This window comes from Lygodium microphyllum, chromosome 2 (assembly GCF_053477565.2).
Source record: "Lygodium microphyllum isolate KBCC chromosome 2, Lygodium_microphyllum_v1.1.10, whole genome shotgun sequence".
NCBI classification, from domain to species: Eukaryota; Viridiplantae; Streptophyta; class Polypodiopsida; order Schizaeales; family Lygodiaceae; genus Lygodium; species Lygodium microphyllum.
Genome location: NC_141136.1, coordinates 67,719,258 through 67,737,157, shown reverse-complemented (window position 1 = coordinate 67,737,157; position 17,900 = coordinate 67,719,258). Strand labels below are relative to the sequence as shown.

At 40.0% G+C, this 17,900-nt stretch overlaps 1 protein-coding gene across 1 annotated transcript in view; it reads left to right on the top strand.

Moving 5' to 3' along the window:
- The window catches only part of LOC148039847 (altered inheritance of mitochondria protein), a 77,985-nt gene that overhangs the window by 37,942 nt on the left and 22,143 nt on the right, over window positions 1-17,900 (top strand). Inside the window, exons 2-3 of the mRNA XM_087694556.1 lie at window positions 7,325-7,524; window positions 10,168-10,255. Of these exons, the coding sequence (XP_087550682.1) occupies window positions 7,325-7,524; window positions 10,168-10,255 (288 nt within the window). The remainder of the gene's footprint in view (window positions 1-7,324; window positions 7,525-10,167; window positions 10,256-17,900) is intronic.

The window sequence follows — 17,900 nt, the reverse complement described above, 5'->3', positions numbered from 1 at the left end:
GGGTGATCACTTGGGCTCCCTTGGTAAGATATCCATCGCCTCTGTAGTCTTGGCAAGCCACTGGGCAGCCGACGTGCACCTTTTGTCCAAAGCCTTGGCTGCTTTGGGGCGGGACGCTTTGGGGTAACTCAAAATTTAGGCTGGCCTACTTTTCTCGCCCTATTTTGGGCCTGAGAAGGGGTGTTGTGCTAAGAAATGCACTTAGCCACTTAAACAGCCCCAAAACATGCTTATTTTAGGTGTATTTTAGTCAAAGCCCTAAAACGGGGAGTGGATCAAGAAAGTTAAGTAGGAGAGAATCTAGAACCCTAATTTTCTATAAATTGGCAACCAGCCCTTCACTCTTTTACAATCTCGTTTTTGCAGGTTTCAGGCGTTACTAGCTTGCTGCCCACACCCCGGTCACGGAGGACATCTCAGCCCTTGCTGTCCATTGCTGTTCCCTATAGTCTGGCACCTGTTTCCAGCCCTCCACATGCTGATTGCAGCTGTTTCTGCCTGGCGACTGACTGTTGTTCATCTGCACTGCTGTTGTAGAGCCTTCCACGCCAGCAAACTGCTGCGTTTGTAGTCTCCAGTTGCTGCCTTGACAGTTTTTTCTCTCCTATCTGCAGTCGCTGCAGTCTTTCTCTCTCTTGCAGGCTGTCTTGCCTGCGATTTCAGTCTTTCTCTCTCTCCTGCAGGCTCTGACAAACATAGAGAAGAGAAGAGAAGAGAGAAGAAACTCTGATGAATGGAATGATGAAGTTTTGAATCATGGAGTGAATGTGATACAAGGGAACAAGGGTACTGTAGCACAAGGAAGATGATGAAGACAGCCACGAACCACGAACCACGAACCACAATGTCCTCCTGAAGGGGTGTGAGGGTAGTGGGGAGGTTAGAGAGAAGAGATGACGGACTGAATGAATCAGCCGCAAGGAATGAATGAGAGAGTAGCCTATAAATAGACACAGTCAGTCTAGGGTGGCCCCCCTTTTTGGGGCTGCAAACCCTAAACACAAAATGCAGAAACGCAAAAACGTAAACTGTGGGTGAAGGGTTTCTCAACAGCTAGGGGTAGGAGAAGACCAATCGACAGCAGGTGACAGCATCTACAGGCTGTTGAGATAGGGCAGTAGTAGTAAATGATTGGGTTTCTTCAGTTCTTTGCATCTACAAGTTGTTGAGATAGGGCAGTAGTAGTAAATGACAGATTTTCTTCAATTTTTTGTGAAGAAAGTCTGAACTTTCTCTCTCCTCAGCATTCTCTCTCATCTCCCAGCCTTTCTACAGCCTTGCTCTGAATATTATAGCATTGAGATTACAAAAGGTTGATAAATTTCAGATTTCTCCGTTGTGAACCCTAATTTGCAGCAAAAATTAGGGTTTAGTAACAGTCTCGAGAAGCAATTGGAAGCTCCAAGACTTGGATTCGATGGGGCTGAACATGTTTTTAGTCAAATTCAAGTGGAGGGACCAACAAATCAATGGATTTGGGGCATTTTTCATCTCCATCAAAGTGCGTGAAGGCTAATTGATTGCCCGAACCAAGGGGCAAATCAGATTGAAGACTTGCTTGTCATTTTGGACAGCAAGGGGAGTTGGAATACCGAAAGGGACCGGGAGAATCCCATTGTACATTAGCTTCTTCTTCAATTAAGTTAAATAAACATCGAAAGGGGCACCAGTTTTGGGGCTAGCAGGGTGTCCGTTGTCCAAGATTGTAAGTTATTTTGCGTTTCTCAGTTTTGTAATAAATGTTATTGCTGTAACTAAGTTGTAATTAGGGAATTACCACCCATCCACAGAAGGAAGGCTGGTTATATAGAGCATACCACATTTTCATACTCCATGTCGAAAATCCCATGACTATGGGCTGTCGAATATATCTCCATGAGCCAATCTCTCTCACCACCTTAAAAGCTAATGCAATGATGCCAAATGTACGAGGTTATGAGCTAGTAAGACTCCTCTCCCGACAGTATGTACACACTTATGAAATGGCGTACACTTCAATGTTGGTATTGGAAGATGGGTTCTAAACTAAAAAGATTCTGAAGTAGTTGTTTGTGATGGAAGATATATATGCTACAGGGTTGCTAGTTAATACTAATAGAGGTATCACCAAAATTGTCTTACACATTGAAGTGGCAATTGTAATTGGCAAAACTTGCAATTGCGAAAAGTTAGGGCATTCTAATTTTATCTATTATTTAGAATGATATTGAAACACGTGATCATTTCCACAAACAAATGCTTTAGCAGTGTCTACAACCAACGATCTTTTTGAATATTGATGAGTACACTAGAGTAAATGTTAGTGTGTCTTATTTTAGTCTATCTTCTCTTGGTTGTGAGCTCAGTCAAAGTTTGATGGAGACAGAGGATCGACTTGATGGTCACTACTACCTTTGGTCTTGCAAAATGGAGTGTATATTGGATATCTTTTGTGCATGGGTTTTTGCTACTGCCTTGAACTTTGTTAGTAGAGGATTCTCGTGTTTGGTTCCAATTTTGGGCCTAGGAGGGGTTGTTGAGCTAACATGCATTATAAATTGATTAGCTCTTTATTATAGCCAAACTCAATTATTGCCAGACTTTCATGAAAAAAAAAGTATTTCTAGAGAATGTCTGTGTCTCATAAGCCAAACCCTAATTTCGAAGGATCCACTCATTTGTAAATAGATAGGCTGTCCACCACTTAGCCTATCCTTGTCTTGTAGTGAAACTGGCCTTCCTTCTTGGATAGGGTGGTAAATAACCCGATTAAGCACTAATTACAGCAAGCATAAAATTTACGTAAACTAAAAATGCACACTTTATCACTTAAATCTTGGACTTGGACACCTTGTTGGCTCCAAAACTGGCGCCCCTTGTGGTATTTCTTTATCTTATATTGTAAATGGAAGGAGTACAACCGAGATTCTCTGATATCCTCTGCTAATCCAAGTGCCTCTTGCTGTTAAAACTAACTAGCAAGCCTCCAAACCAATTTGCCTCTTAGTTTGCTTGGGGATTGGACTTCACCTTGCTCCTTGAAAGACAAATTCAGCCCTAAATTTGATATTGGTTAGTTGGCCTCTTGAATCTCCTTGAAATTTCTCAATTTCAGCTGTGCTGGAGTTCAAGTCCTAGGCCCTCCATTTTGAGCAGGCATCCTGAGGTGGTTGTCACACCCTAATTTCTGCTATAAATAGGGTTTACAGTAGAGATTGACTGAAATCTCTTTCTCTGATAGCTCAAACTGTTGGAAAATGTTTAGCTAACTTGAGAGATGATTGGGAGATGAGAAAGAATGCTGTATAGAGAGAAATTTCAAAGCTTCATTACGAGAAACGCTAAAAAGCTACTACTGCTCTGCTCAAACAGCTATGAAAGTTGTCATCTACAGCTTAGGACCACCAAAAAAATTGCTGTCCCATTTAATATGCTGTCATTTGTACCAGAAGGACCTTGGGCTGTTGTGACCTTCTTATGGAGGGCTCCGATTATTGTCACTTGCTATAGGATTGGTCATGGTGGATGCAAATCACATTAGCAGTATCTCCTTGCTCTCTAATAGCCTCCTTGTCTCTCACAATGACTGGAATAGTCTTCCTCCTGTCCCTAAAAACGTTTCTCCCACTTGCATGGGTAAGTTTTGCCATGTGGTAGCCTTTTTTTTCAGCATTATTCAGCTTATTAAATTAATTTTTAGAATATTAATTTTGAAAATTAATTTAATAATTATTATAGTGCTTAAAAAATTAATCTCACCAGCCAATAATAAAATTGACTAGGTTAGTTTGTTTTCCAAGTATCTTTGAGTAGTTATTGATCCTTGAACTAATTAATTAATTAATTAATGCCTAGTCTCTAATGTCATTAGTGACATTAGTGGCTAATAAATTGGATAAGTCTAAATTTGACATCAGGTACCACCGAGTATCTGTCAAACATAACTTATTACAACTTTTGTATTTGACACCCATTTCATCCTTGGAGTCTTTGGCTTGTTACCATGAAATAACTGCCATATGCATCACATGTGCTAAACACCCTTGCACATTTGATTAATAACTTAATCAAATGTTATTGACAAGATTAAAGCATCTCAGAATTTCACGTCCTCGTGACATGCAAATTGTTGGTGCCTTGATGAATTTAGTCGTTCTTCTTGGCAAGGATGGTGATAATTTGATTTAACATAAATTATTGAAAGCATTAAATACCCAAATCTTAAAATATACACTTTATCACTTAATCTTGGATAGTTGATACTTGATTGGCCCCAACAACTCGCACCCCTTGTTTTTATCTTGTATTGCTCTGAGGTTGAAATACAATGAGATATAAGCTGATCTCCTTCAATCTTCAATACACTGATTGTCATAAAATGACCGACAGTGCTTGGGCACACTTTCTCCCTTGATTGTACAATAGTCCATGTTCAGATTGGGTCTTCAATCTCTTGCATGCAAGCTACAATAATTGATGAATGGTCTACCCCTTGGTTCAATTGCAAATCTCTTTGCCTTGAGTTGCAACACAAGTGCTGGGTCTTCAATAATTGGGCATGGATCTGAGGTGGCAGTGAAAACCCTAATTTTTGTTCGAAATGAGGGTTTTCAGCAGCAATTTCTGCCATTGCTATTCACCCTAAACTAGAAATTGTTGAGAATGGCTGAGGGATAAACTAGTGCCCCTTTCGGTATTTCTTTATCTTTAGTTGCAATTGAATTCGAGTACAACGGGATTCCTTCAATCTTCTCCACAATCCAAAAGCCCCTTGCTGTCAATAATGACGGCCCTTGATTTGCTCAAGCAATTAGCCTTCATCGACTCCTTGGAAAATGAAAATTTCTCCAAATTCAAATGTTGGCCAGTCCCTCACTTGAATCTTGCTGAAAATTAATTCTCAGCCCTGAAAATTCAAGTCTTGAGGCTTCAATCTTCTGGCATGCTTCTCGAGGTTGCTATCAAACCCTACTTTTTGCTATAAATTAGGGTTTACAATAGTAGAGAAAAATACAATTTCTTAGCTAGGGATTAGAGTGATGAGATCTTTGGAGCAAGGCTAGAAAATGGCTGGAGAATGAGAGAGAGTGCTGAATAGAGAGAAAATCTAGACTTCCATTGCAAGAAAATGGAAGAAATTAGTTACTTTCTTGTCTAGACAGCCATGAAAGCTGTTTTCATTGATCGAACACACTGAATATGATGTTTGTTTGGCTGAAACAATGCTCAAATTGTTGTCACCTATTGCTGTAGTCTCTTCAAGGCATGTCACCAACTCTTGGAGGGTCTCTTACTGGCTGGAAATGGCCTGTCAAGTGTTGCAAGACGAAGACGAGGGCAGAGTGTGCTGGAATGACTGCAACAACATGCAAAAGGCTGCTGTAAATAGCAGATCCTCCTCCAAACCGGTTGCCCTACTCCCAAAAAAAAAAAAAAAGCTGATTGCCTGAAGGATGGGTCAACTTGCTGCTGCTAGGTCCTACCAGCAAATGGAGCCCTAATTCTGGTGTAAAATGCATTGCAATGCATCATGAATGCTACCATGATCAGAGGATGGCAGGGAATGCATCTAAGTGAGAATGGAGGTAGACATGATTATGTAAGAACTCCACATGTCCCTGTCATACTCTTACTAATGAATGCTAACACTTCAGCCTGTTGGCAGGCCATTTTACAGCTTTTGTGGTTCTTGCAAGGCATTCCAACACATGAGATCATGAATGGAGAGGGGTTTCATTGACAGGTTGGATGGAGCAGGTGACCTAGACCTGCTGTGATTTTTATTTTACCGTGAGATTAGGTGCTCTTGCTTGGGAGTAGCAAGCGGCAGCCTACTTTTCCTCCTTCCTCTACAAAGGCTGAGTACACAGCTGCTTGTTTAGCAGGCCAAGATGAGGCAGGTCTTACCCCAAATCGGCTTCTCATAGGAATAGTTGACATGTCTTCATTGTGACAGTTCGGATAACCTTGGCCATAGCCAATAATTGTGTGTTTCATGCTCACATGAAGCACATCTAGGTTGAGTACCATTATGTCTAAATGGAACTTGGATCACAAGCTAGAATTGGAGTATTGTCCTACAATGGATGATTTGGTGGACATCTTAACAAAGGCTCTTTCCATGCCTTCTTCCTCCTAATTTCACTCATTCAGAGTTCTGGCACATCCATGATCCAAGATGGCTGTTAATGGTCATGTGTTACAAAGAACTACTTTAAAGGTGTTTGTGCTATTAGTGCTCTCATGTGAGAGCTGTGATGGGATGTGTTCTCAAAGAGTTGGTCATCTCTTGGTTGTGAGCTGTAGACCAAGTCAGTAAGGGACTTTAGGATCTTTGTCCAATTATACTAAGTATTAAGGTCAGTTTAGTCTCAGCCCTTCTCACTCCCAGCACCCTCAGTGCACAAGCTACATGCTGTAGATTGTGCAGGGTCTTTCCTTTTGCATTAGCCTTCTGCATCATTAGTTAGATTTCTTCATTTGCTTTCATCTTTGCTCTTGAACGTCCTTGTCTTTTTCTGGTATTCATTCTTCTTATGCCAGTCTGATAGGTGATAGGATGACACTCTTGGTGTGAGAATGTACCAAAGTGGATAATATAGTGGGGCATGCATTTTAATCACTCTCCTTTTAGTGAGGTACTTCATGGGGTTTTATTGTGTTTGCTGTGTCATGTGATATAAGTGAGTGATACTTATACAAGATGATGGATGCCACTCTAGGTATGTAAATTTTCCATAAGTGTATAAAATAGTAGATGCTCATGCAACACAGGTTGGTTAGCCTTTAGATGCCTCAAGTACAAAACGCAAAAAGAAGGGCCAACAAGCTCCAATCTGATCCAGGAAGTAGGACACCATGAAGGCTTCGAGGGACCGAGTAGGACATTGCCTGAGATGGAGAAAGAGGGCTTGAGGGACTGAGTAGGACATCCCATGACGAGGGAGGTTGGCAAAAACACAAGGTTTACAGCAAGGAGGGGCTGCCATGCATGTTCCCCACAATATAGATCAACATCTTAGGTAGGAGGGGTCACTAATGCAAGAGTAGTGTGAAACCCTTAATTGTGTCTTTGTCTTTGCAAAATAATACACAGGTTCTTTCTTCATTGTCCCTTAAATACTTGAAGATTTATGCTGGATATCAACTTTGAATTTGCAAGTTTTCAGCATTCTTCTTTAGTGAGGTACTTTGTGTGTTTTGATTTTGTTTGCTTGTTTTGATTATTACCGATATTTGTGTTTTTGCCATTTGGCTTTGTTGAAATATGCATGTTTATTCAATAGCTGGGTGTTATTTTGTGGTAACACGAAGAGCACTTGTGCCATTTGTGCGATGCTTGCAGTGCAAAGTTACATAGCCGGGAAGTCTGAGCAAGATGCAACCAGAGATGGAAAGGCTTTACTTGATTTCAAGTATGCATGTGTTGGCTACTCGGTCCACCGTGATCATCAAGCATCCATGTCTCATCATGATCAACAAGCTACATTATCTGACGTGGAATCCGAGAAACAAGCAGAATTACCATTGTGTATGGGCATAGAGGTTTGGTCATTGACATGAAATAAATCTGGATTTATTATGGTCAAAATTGCTTTGGTCTTGCAAGTCATGAACGTGCTATGCAAGTATGGGATGTTCTGTTTTACATTTGGCATGTGTGTTGAGGGCGATTCACATTAGGAGTTAACATATAATAAATGAGTCTTTTTTTAACAAAAGAAACATAAAAATTTCCTGTCCACACAGTTCATGGCAGCATTTTTAAAAAGGTTTGAAGGAAGTTGAATGATAAAGGGTTAGTTTCTGACATCTCTTTTACATTTGATGGGTTATTTGCAAGCTTCCTCAACATGCCCTCATGATTTGCAAGTCTCAACCTGTATTCTCGATTTTCAAACTTTATTTTTCAATCCACGCAGAGTGACTGTGTAGAGCTTCTCTGGTGTGACATTCTTCTTGGATTTTTCTTGATTGTCTCATACTGATTGTCTTGTGTATTAATAAGCACCTGCTCTTTCAACGGCAGGGGTGGCTCTTGGATTTTTTTCTCTATTTTCTAATATATGTCCCATGTGTTTTCTTGACTTTTACCCTCGTTTGGAGTCTTGACAGTCTGTTGAATCATTTCAAGCAGTCAATCTGCTCTTCTAACAGCGGGTGTGGCTAAGATCTTAAATAATCCAGCTGGCACACTTTCTGAAACTATTACATTTTATGAAGCAGCCACCTTTCCAGCATCAGTCCATGCTTTTCAGCCTCAGAACAGCTGTCATTTTGCCATTCACAGCCTGTGCTGCTCAGCTTCAGAGTCTTTTGTGTCAGATTCTGCCTGCACAGTACCTTCAGGTCAGGGTAGAACTGTTGTGTTTTTCTCCTCTGACCGGCAGCCCCTCTGTTTCTGGTTTCATTCTTGGCCCTTCAGATTGCTTCTTTTGCAGCAGATTCAGCCTTTCTTTTCAGTTCCAGCCCTCTTGTTAGTCATCATGTGTGTTTCTGCCATGCTCACACTCGTGGGTTCTCTACTGGGTAGATATGTGATGGCTTCCCCCACTCTTGTCTCCATCACCTTCAGAATCTCTTAAACTAGTTTACGGCCTGAGAGCTTGATTTTTGCTTGGCAGAAGAGTAGGTTTGGGTCATGTTTTTTTTCTGGAGTCTGGACATGTGTAGTTTTGCAAGGAATTCAACATTCTCACGGACCAAGAACTTGATGCATGTTCTGCCATGGTGGAGCAATCTCTCACTCAGGAGTCTCAGATTGGTTACATCTTTTGTCGGCAAGGGCAGGTGCTGCTTTGGGCTCAGCAGAACTTGTTGGTTGAGGTAGCTCCCTCCAATTGTACCAGTTTTTAGAGATAAGCAACCATGGTCCTTTTTATCAGCATGTCAACTGGTTCCAGTTGGGAGTGCAGAGGACCAGGCCATGTTCTCTCACATCCCACCTTAGTATAAGTCTGACTTGGGGTTTCTCCATTCTTCCAGCAAATTTTTATCACTCTAGGTGGGAGTCTGTCAGCATCGAAATTTTAGTTTCCACCAAGTGGCAGTGTGATTGAATTTCAGTTGTTGTTGTCTCCCCAAATGCGACCTTGGACACAGGAGTGCAAGGGCTTTCAGAAGTTTCTTACAGTTTCAAGAGATTAGATGGTGTCTCGGTGCACTTGGATAAATGATAGGTACCATGTATTGCCAATCTAGTTTGCATCTTTTTCTTTTGGAGCTGTAGTTGTCAACATGACCAACATTGTGTCCTAGACAGATCAGACACTTACATGTATCTCAGTGCACAGTTGGATAAATGATAGATACCATTTATCGCCCAATCTGCTCTGCATCTGTTTCTTCATGAACTGTAATTGTCTACATGGCCAACCTCGTGTCCTAGCCAGATCACTCTCTTCCATGTATTGACACCTCAAAACTACATGGAGGCTATGTGCCACAATTTGGAACAGATGGAACATTTCCTCCTGAGACTTGCACAGTTTAATAACAGCTTTAGAAGTTTTTCAGGTATCTTTTGTATCGCCGCAACATGATATTGTCTATTGTTTTATTTAGGGGTTTCAAAAGTAGACCTCTTGGCCAGTGCTCACACCCCTTGCCATGGGACCACGCTTATACATTTGGTGACATGGCCTTGAAAATGATGAGAATTCTTAGCTTTTCAAAGTGATGATACATGCCTAGGGTAGTCATGGGGAATGAGAGTTGGTTGGAATTGTATGGAGTTGTCTCACAGTCGTTACCCATCCATGTAGGTAGTGGGATCTGTTTATCTTTTCCATTGTATTACTATCAACTATCATCACCCTTAGCACAGGAATATATTCCTATTTGCTAAATTTAAGAAAGGCAAGTTTCTACCTTTATGCTTTTTTTTTTGGGGCACTTCCTTGAAATCATATCTTACCATGTTTTTGAAGCATCCAGATGCATGGGCCTTCATTCCAAATATACTTTGCTAACAAATGTGTATATGCTGTGAGTTGCCATTCAAGAGTTCTGTATGCTTATTATCTAAAGAAGTGCACCTTACAATGCAATGGCAAAAAAAAAAGGGTTATGTGAAAAGAGTATTTACTCAAAAGGAGAAAGTTTAAAAGATACTGCAAGTTGGTCAGATTCTTGTTAGGCTAGAGATTTATTTGTTGTTTTAATTTATGGTTTATTTCTCTATGGAAGGTGTTAGCGGAACGGCGAGCTTCGCAAGGAGCTAGTGCAACTAGGCAAGAACAAATGAGCTCAAATCATGGTCACAAGGAGAATGAAGGTTAGCTTACTTTTGGTAAATTTAGCTTTGCTCAGTTGTGAGTAAATAGATGTGCAATGCTTTTAAGGTGGAATCTTTGGGTAGTAAAGTTGTTTGAATGGGAGATACTGATGGACATGCTACATGAGTTTTTACTTGCTGTTAGATAAAAAAGTGGTTTCCTATATCAATTGGTCTTGCTGACTGCTAAGTTAGGCAATAATTTCGAGAAAATGATAAACTTGTATTTTGCCTTTGGAACTTCTTTGGACCTTTTGGTAAAGATAATGACTCTTTCTAACAAAATGCATAGTATTGTGGCAGTATATTGTTAATTAGTGGTAAAAGTTAAATTTATTTGTGAGCAATTTTTTTGCATTTGCAAGGGAGGTTGCCATCTTGGTATGGTGGTAAGCAAGATGCTTTTGCAACTTGAGAGAGGGGTGACAAGCGGAAGATGAAAGGTCAGTGTTACCATTGTGGCAAAAAGGGGCATCTTTGTAAGGATTGTAAGTAACTAGTAGCATAGGAGAAGAAGACGAAGAAGAAGAGTGATAAGGACTCTTTTGATAAGACATCATTATCTTCAGATTCAAACTTCAACTCAAACTCTCCAACGAAGGTGAAGGCTGCAAAGGCCTCCTCTTTTGCGGTGAAGGCAAAGGCCATTAGGGCCTCCTATGTTGCTTTCTAGCCCTAATGGTGTTGACGTCCCTCACAACACTCCAATGCCAGAGAGGGAGTGTGAGAGGTTGGTGGTGGTGGGGCATCCTACCCTCATTTATATATAGGTGCATTGGACCTAGCTTGCAGCTTCCCACATACATTGATGAAGTCTAGTTGTTTGAAATCTTGGAGCTGGTTTGACTTCCAAGATCATGATGGGCCGTTTTTTGATGGAGGCAAGAAATCTATGATCACTTATGCTTTGCAAGGCATTAGTGACCGGCATGGAGATCTTGCTATTTCCACTTTTTGTAGTTAGGGATTGGTATGCTTGCTATCAACATCAATGTCTTTTTGAGGCACCTTGGTGGTGGATTGATCGCCCAATGCTTAGGTATCTGTGGTCCTATTTGATTGCCATTGTTGTATGTACTATGATGAGTCCTTTATTGTTGTATGTACTTCAAAGTAACAAGTTCACACAATCCAAGCTTCAAGGTTAAATAAGTTACAAACTATCACCTGTGAAGGCTTCGGGGGACAAAGCTGTCCCTTAAGTAGTTGAAGGTTGCAATGACAAAACACTAAATGCTCCAACTAGGCTGTTGTAAGCTTGTTTCTTTTTTGTGTGTGGAAGAGGGTCTATGTGCTCCAATTCCTCTCAGCAGACCTTGAACTACAATCTTACAGGAGGACACAAATGACAATGCATTTTTGTTCAAATTCAAGAGATTGAAGTTTGATTACTTGTGATTTGAACTTAGACAAAGTCAATATTTAACTAGGCAATAGATTGCACAATCTAATAGATTATCGAAAGTCACATTATACATACCAAAGTAGGAGCACAATTGCCGTATTTCTCCCACCACGAGATGGGCTGAAGCTGTGTCTCTTGGAGCCTAGCCCTGTGTTGCCCTGGGTCAACCAAAACGAAGAGAACGATGGCGGAATAATTGTAAATCATCCTCTATTCTCCTCATCATGTCCAAATCTTCCCTTGTGATTTGCCTCATATAATACTGGAAAATGGGATGGATTAGAAGGGTGCCATTTGGCAAAATTTACCCATGCAAGTGGGAAAAACGTTTTTGGGGGGTGGTAGAATTCTATTCTAGCCATTGTGAGAGAGAAGGATACTATTGAAGAGGGAGAAGAGGTTGCTGAAATGTTCTACAGCATTGGAGACTTGCTTAGATGTCGGAAATAGTTGTTTGAAGACCTATGGCAGTATGGGACAACAGTATGCGACAGTCCTAGAAGGGCCAAAATAGGCTCGTGACAGCAGTTTGGGGCTGGTGATGGCCATTTTGGGCTCCTAGATTGAAGGTGATTGCAGGTTGGGACTCTCTTGATCAAGGAGGCAACGTTAAATAGGGTTTTGACAGCTACCTCGGGATGCATACTTAGGATTGAAGGCCTCGGACTTGAATTCAAGCAACTGAAAGAAGAATTTCAAGGAGATTCAAGAGGCCATTAATGACAGCAAGTAGCACTTGGATTAGCGGAGAAGATCAGTGAATCTCAGTTATACTCCATCCATTTACAATAAAAGATATAGAAATACTGAAAGGGGTGCTAGTTTTGGGCCAATAGGTTGTCCATTGTCCAAGAAATAAGAGGTAAAGTGTGCATTTCAATTTATGTGAATTAATTACTTGCTATAATTACTGTTAAATCAGGTTATCGCCACCGTATTCGAGGAGGAAGGTTGGTTTCACCAGGGGGCGTAGATATATCACCATATATGCCAGATTGTGCCAAAGGCATTCTTGCCAACATTGCTATGCATGGGTTTTTGTATTCTACTTGCCATATGCCGATATGTTGTTGGGTTTTGCATTCCATGCATTGGTTGTTGTATACCCTATGGATTTATACCATACATCCTAATATGCGGCCCTTGACTAGCCATCACATGAAAGATAGATCCACCACCAAAGTATCCTAGATAACCCATATTAACATGCGTGCTTGCTGTTCAAAAACCAACAGATTGGCACTACGAAGCTGGCCTTACGTTGCCTATCTTGCTCCATTGGCACGAGTTACTTTTTTTCATCACCAACATTTGGTGCATTCTAAGGCTGTGACGGCTCTTCTTTGTGAGATTTTCATTTCCTAGGAGCTCTAGAGGATGATAATTTCTTCTTGACCTTGCTGTCCTTCTTTGAGGAGTTAAAGAAACACATGAATTGAGGATCCTTGGCTAATTGGGCAAAGATAACAGTTATTGTCCTCAATTGAGCCTTAAAACTAGTCATCATATTCTTCATCTCCTTGCTGGTTATCAACATTTTGTGACCTTAATGGACCTGCTTCTTGGTCTAAAACCACATTCTCTCCTTGTTGTTGCGAGGTTGTTTCAAGATTAGACATCGCATTTTCCCTATTGGTTTGTGTACCTTCAGATTGTGGAACATCACAATGACTTGAACTAGTGTATGATGACATGCTTGCTATAATGCACTCAGCTGATCACAACTTCTACAAGAATGCAAATTCTCTCTTGGACACATACTCAAGGGAGTTGATGTATCCTAGCAATGGAACCATGAAATGAGCCTTCCTTCTTGGCAAGGGTGATGAATGACTTGATTCACCACAAATTTCAGCAAGCAATAAATACACAAGTCTGAAAATGCAAACTTTATTACTTAATCTTGGAGAGTCGACAATGGATTGGCCCCAACAACAACTGGCCCCTTGCGGTATTTCTTTATCTTGTATTACTAGAAAGTTGAAGTACATTGAGACATAGGCTTATCTTCTTCAACATTCAATACAGTTGCCATCAAGAATGACCATCACTTCATATAATCAATTTTCCCCTTGATTGTACTATGATCTAGGTAGAATTGGGTCTTCAATCTCTTGCATGTAGCCACAATGAATCGAGAATGGGCTACCTCTTGGATCAATTACAAATTTCTTGCATTCAACTACTACACCAAGTATGATGTCTTTAGTAATTGGGTATGGATCTCGAGGTGGTTGTGGAAACCTTTAATTGATGCTATAAATTAGGGTTTCAGCAGCAATTTCTTCAATTGCTCTTCATCCAAAGCTGGAAATGGTTGAGAATTGTTGAGGGAATGATAGAGGATGAGAGAGAAAATCAAGTGAAAGGAGTATCTTTTGACCGAATGCTCTGATGGTAATTCTGATGGTGCCAACAACTTCAAAAGGGGGGTAAAACAAGAGTGCGATTGCGAGTCGTCCTCTTGTGTTGCGACCTCTCATTGAGGTGGAGAAGGAACCTTGCTGCCCTCATCTTACGCTATGTGATCAGCTCTTGCTTGTCTTAGAGCTCATGCGGTGGCAACTCCTTCCTACCTTAGCCTTTGAATGTTGGAATCACCCAATGAGTAATCTCTAGTTCATTGTATAAAAATGTGCTAAAACTTAGGTCACTTCAAGAGTATTTGGAAAATAGATTGTTTCTTGATACTCTTTATCCTTTTCGTGGGGTCGATCAACGAGGCCCCAAAAACCTTCTCTCAGCTTGCATGGGTAATTTTGATAAGTGGTAGTCTCTTTTGTCACTTGGTAGTCTTATAATTGTAATATCTAAAGTTAATTAATTAATTAATTTTCAAAAGTTATTTGTAAAAAAATTATTAATTATTTCTTTGACCTTACCCAAAAACTAGCTAGTGCTCATTCACAATTAATGTGCTAACTCCCATGGGACATTCAATTATCCTAACATTAATTGGCCTTGGACTAGCATTAATGTATTAAGTAATGTCTAGTTCTTGAGTATCATCAGTGGACATTTTAATGGCCCAATAAATGGCGTAGACCTAAATTGACACTAGGCACCCATAAGTACTTGTCTAGCATAACTCATGCAACTTTTGCCAATGTCACCCATTGATCACTTGGGGTATTTAAGTTGTCAATGTGACACACACACACACACACACACACACACACACACACACACACATACTCTTTCTCTCTCATGTCCTCCATAGGTTAGCTTGACGTATGTTCCCACACAAGAAAATGTTGTAGACATTTTCACCAAGGCTTTACTATGTGAGAAGTTTGAGGCTTTATGCAAGTTCTTGAACTTATTACCCTTTGGTGATTCATGATCCTTGTACTTTTATCACATTGGCACTGTAGGGGGGGGGGGGGGGGGGATGTTAGATGCCAATTTGGGTTGTGCCTAGTGTAATTTGTGTGGTGTGGATACTTATTAAAGTTTCAAAGTAGTGTGTCTAGAACTTTAAAAGTAGTGATACTAGACTCTAGAGTTAAATTAACTTGAGTTGAGTTACGGATAGGTCTTACTTACTTAAGACCTATTGTACTTTCATTCTATCATTTTAATACTTGCATCTTTTGAGTGTGGGACTGTTGCCCACTCTTGCTCATTGTCTTGTGTTCACACACACACACACACATACACACACACACACACTCTCTCTCTCTCTCTCTCTCTCTCCATTTCCAACATTCATTAGGAATGTATCGAGTAATATTCTTTAGGACTATCGCAACCAAGATAATCCTTACGGATAATTTCTAACATTGCTAATGCTCATCATATCAGATTCTATGGATACCTTTAGGCACATCCACATGTCTTCTTGGAGCTTTAGAAGACTATGGGCAGGTTTTCAATCCTTGTTCCTTGCTTGGTAGCTCGTACTTCATTCAGTGTTTGCCTCGTGGGTATTATTATATTACTCCAAGTTCTTGCATTCTTTTGCATCTAGCTTATTCCAAGCTGTCATGATGTCCACCTTAAATATACTAGTCAACCAATTCAATGCAAACATTTGCTTGTATCGTACCCATATTGGGGGGCTATACCTTACATTAAGAGTGTGGACCACCATTGCAATGCATTCCCCTTCAAGAAAGTGGTTGCCTTCCGAATATTAGAGGGTTCAGTGAAGTTCCTCCCCAAATAGGTTGCATCAAATTACTAAATAAAAGTGAAGGCTTTCAGCCTATTTTATGCATTGAAGGACTCAAACTTTACCCCTTTTCCACCCTTATCATAATCTTTTGTTGGCCCTTTTGGGAGTCAAGTTGTCATATACTAGCTACTACAAAAAGGATGCATTTGCTGTATTTTCATCATGACCAAGACCAAAAGAAGCATTTCCATGATTATCATAGCAGCCAAAAACTTCAGAAACGAAACGTCAGAAACGTGTTTCGTAAGTTTCTTTCAAGAGGGGGTAAAATAAGAAATGCGGGTTTTTTTATATTGGGATTTTTAATAGTTTTGATTGGGGAAAGAGGTTCTAAACCTCTATGGAACTCTCTCTGAAACAAAGAATGGCTAATTGAGCTTGAGTGATAATAGAGTCAATTGAGAATAATACATTATACGTTACATATATGATATCCATGATCCATTATTGACTTGTCACTTATATCAAAGTTAGTTTTTGGACAAGCTATACTATGGTTTAGAACTCAAGCATTATGATTCATACATATTATACACAGAAAATTGAAATTAACATGTAAATAGCCTATCTATAATATGGATTGAGTCAAGTTTCAACATCATGATTCTCATTTCAAAACAAACTGACAAAATGTCAAAGTCGAGAATGAATCGTAATATATTATAAATAACTTATAAACGAGACTAAGGTCGTATAATATTCAAATCTCAATATAAGAATAGATACTAGATTGACAAAGTTCAATAACTAAACAAATTCACAAAAAAATCAGTCTCTTATCTAAAATCTTGAGCCCTCACGAGTTATTACACATCTCATCATGATGTTTAACATTGCCCGATAGTTTTTGTAAAAAAAACCATGTTTTGGGTCCCAACTCACCAAAAAAACATAAAAAAATAAAAACGTCTACGTTTTTTACTCTAAGAAACGTTTTGTACTTTAAGGAACATTTCATAAGTTTCAAATTCAAAGAAACGTGTTTCTTAGCTGCTAATCCTCATCACTCCTTCCTTGAGCCCCATAAGCATTTGGGGATGTAGATGCATTATCCAACATGCTACTTTGTGTCCCAGGCATCAAACAAATACTGTCGTACATAGGGTTATGCATGTTACCAGTCATATCCGAATACATTGGGCCTTGCACACCATGCATAGGTTGCTACATATCGTAAGGAGTTGTGCCATACATTCCCTTATGCAGTCCCCAGCCAACCATTGTATGAAAAATAGTACTTCCACCAAAGTATCATGGTGCCCCATCATTGCATGCATGCCTAGTTGTCCAAAATCCATTGGATTCGCACTTCCATGATGGCCTTGGATTTGCATACCTTGCCCCATTGGTACCAACTGTTTTTTTTCATTAGCATCGTTGGAAGCTTCATGAGAAAGGCTTTGGCATTTTCTTTAGTGCATCTTGTTGTTCCAAAGATGTAGAAGATGATTTCTTTTTTTTGCCCTTGCTATCCTTCATTGGAGCATTTAAAAATCAAGTGAATTGAGAATCCTTTGCCAATTCAACAAAGAGACTTGCTACTGTCCTCATTTGATTTTTAAACTGATAATCAAATTCCTCTTCCCCTTGTTGGTCATCAACATCATTTTACCTTGAAGGCCTTGCATCTTGACCAACAACATTATTTTCAGCTTGTTGTCCATGCTGTGAGCCTTGTCCAAGATCAGACATTGCATTTCCTTCTTCCCCATGTGAATGCTCATACTGAGAGGTATCATCACCGCTTGATTCGTATGATGACATCTTGCTGTAATTACTCAGCTGAGCATAAATTTATCATGGGCACAAAGCTTCTAGCTTGCAATTAGGTGCGTCGGTCCACCAAGTCAAGGGATTTGATGGTATCTTGGCGATTGAACCATGAAACCAGCTTTTCTTCTCAGATAGGGTGGTAATGACCTGATTTAGTACTTAATTACAGCAACAAACATACAATTTTTGACATTGCACACCCTATTGGCTCTAAAACTAGCACCCCTTGTGGTATTTTTTGAACTTATATTGCAATTGGAAGGAGTACAATTGAGATTCTTCAATCTTCT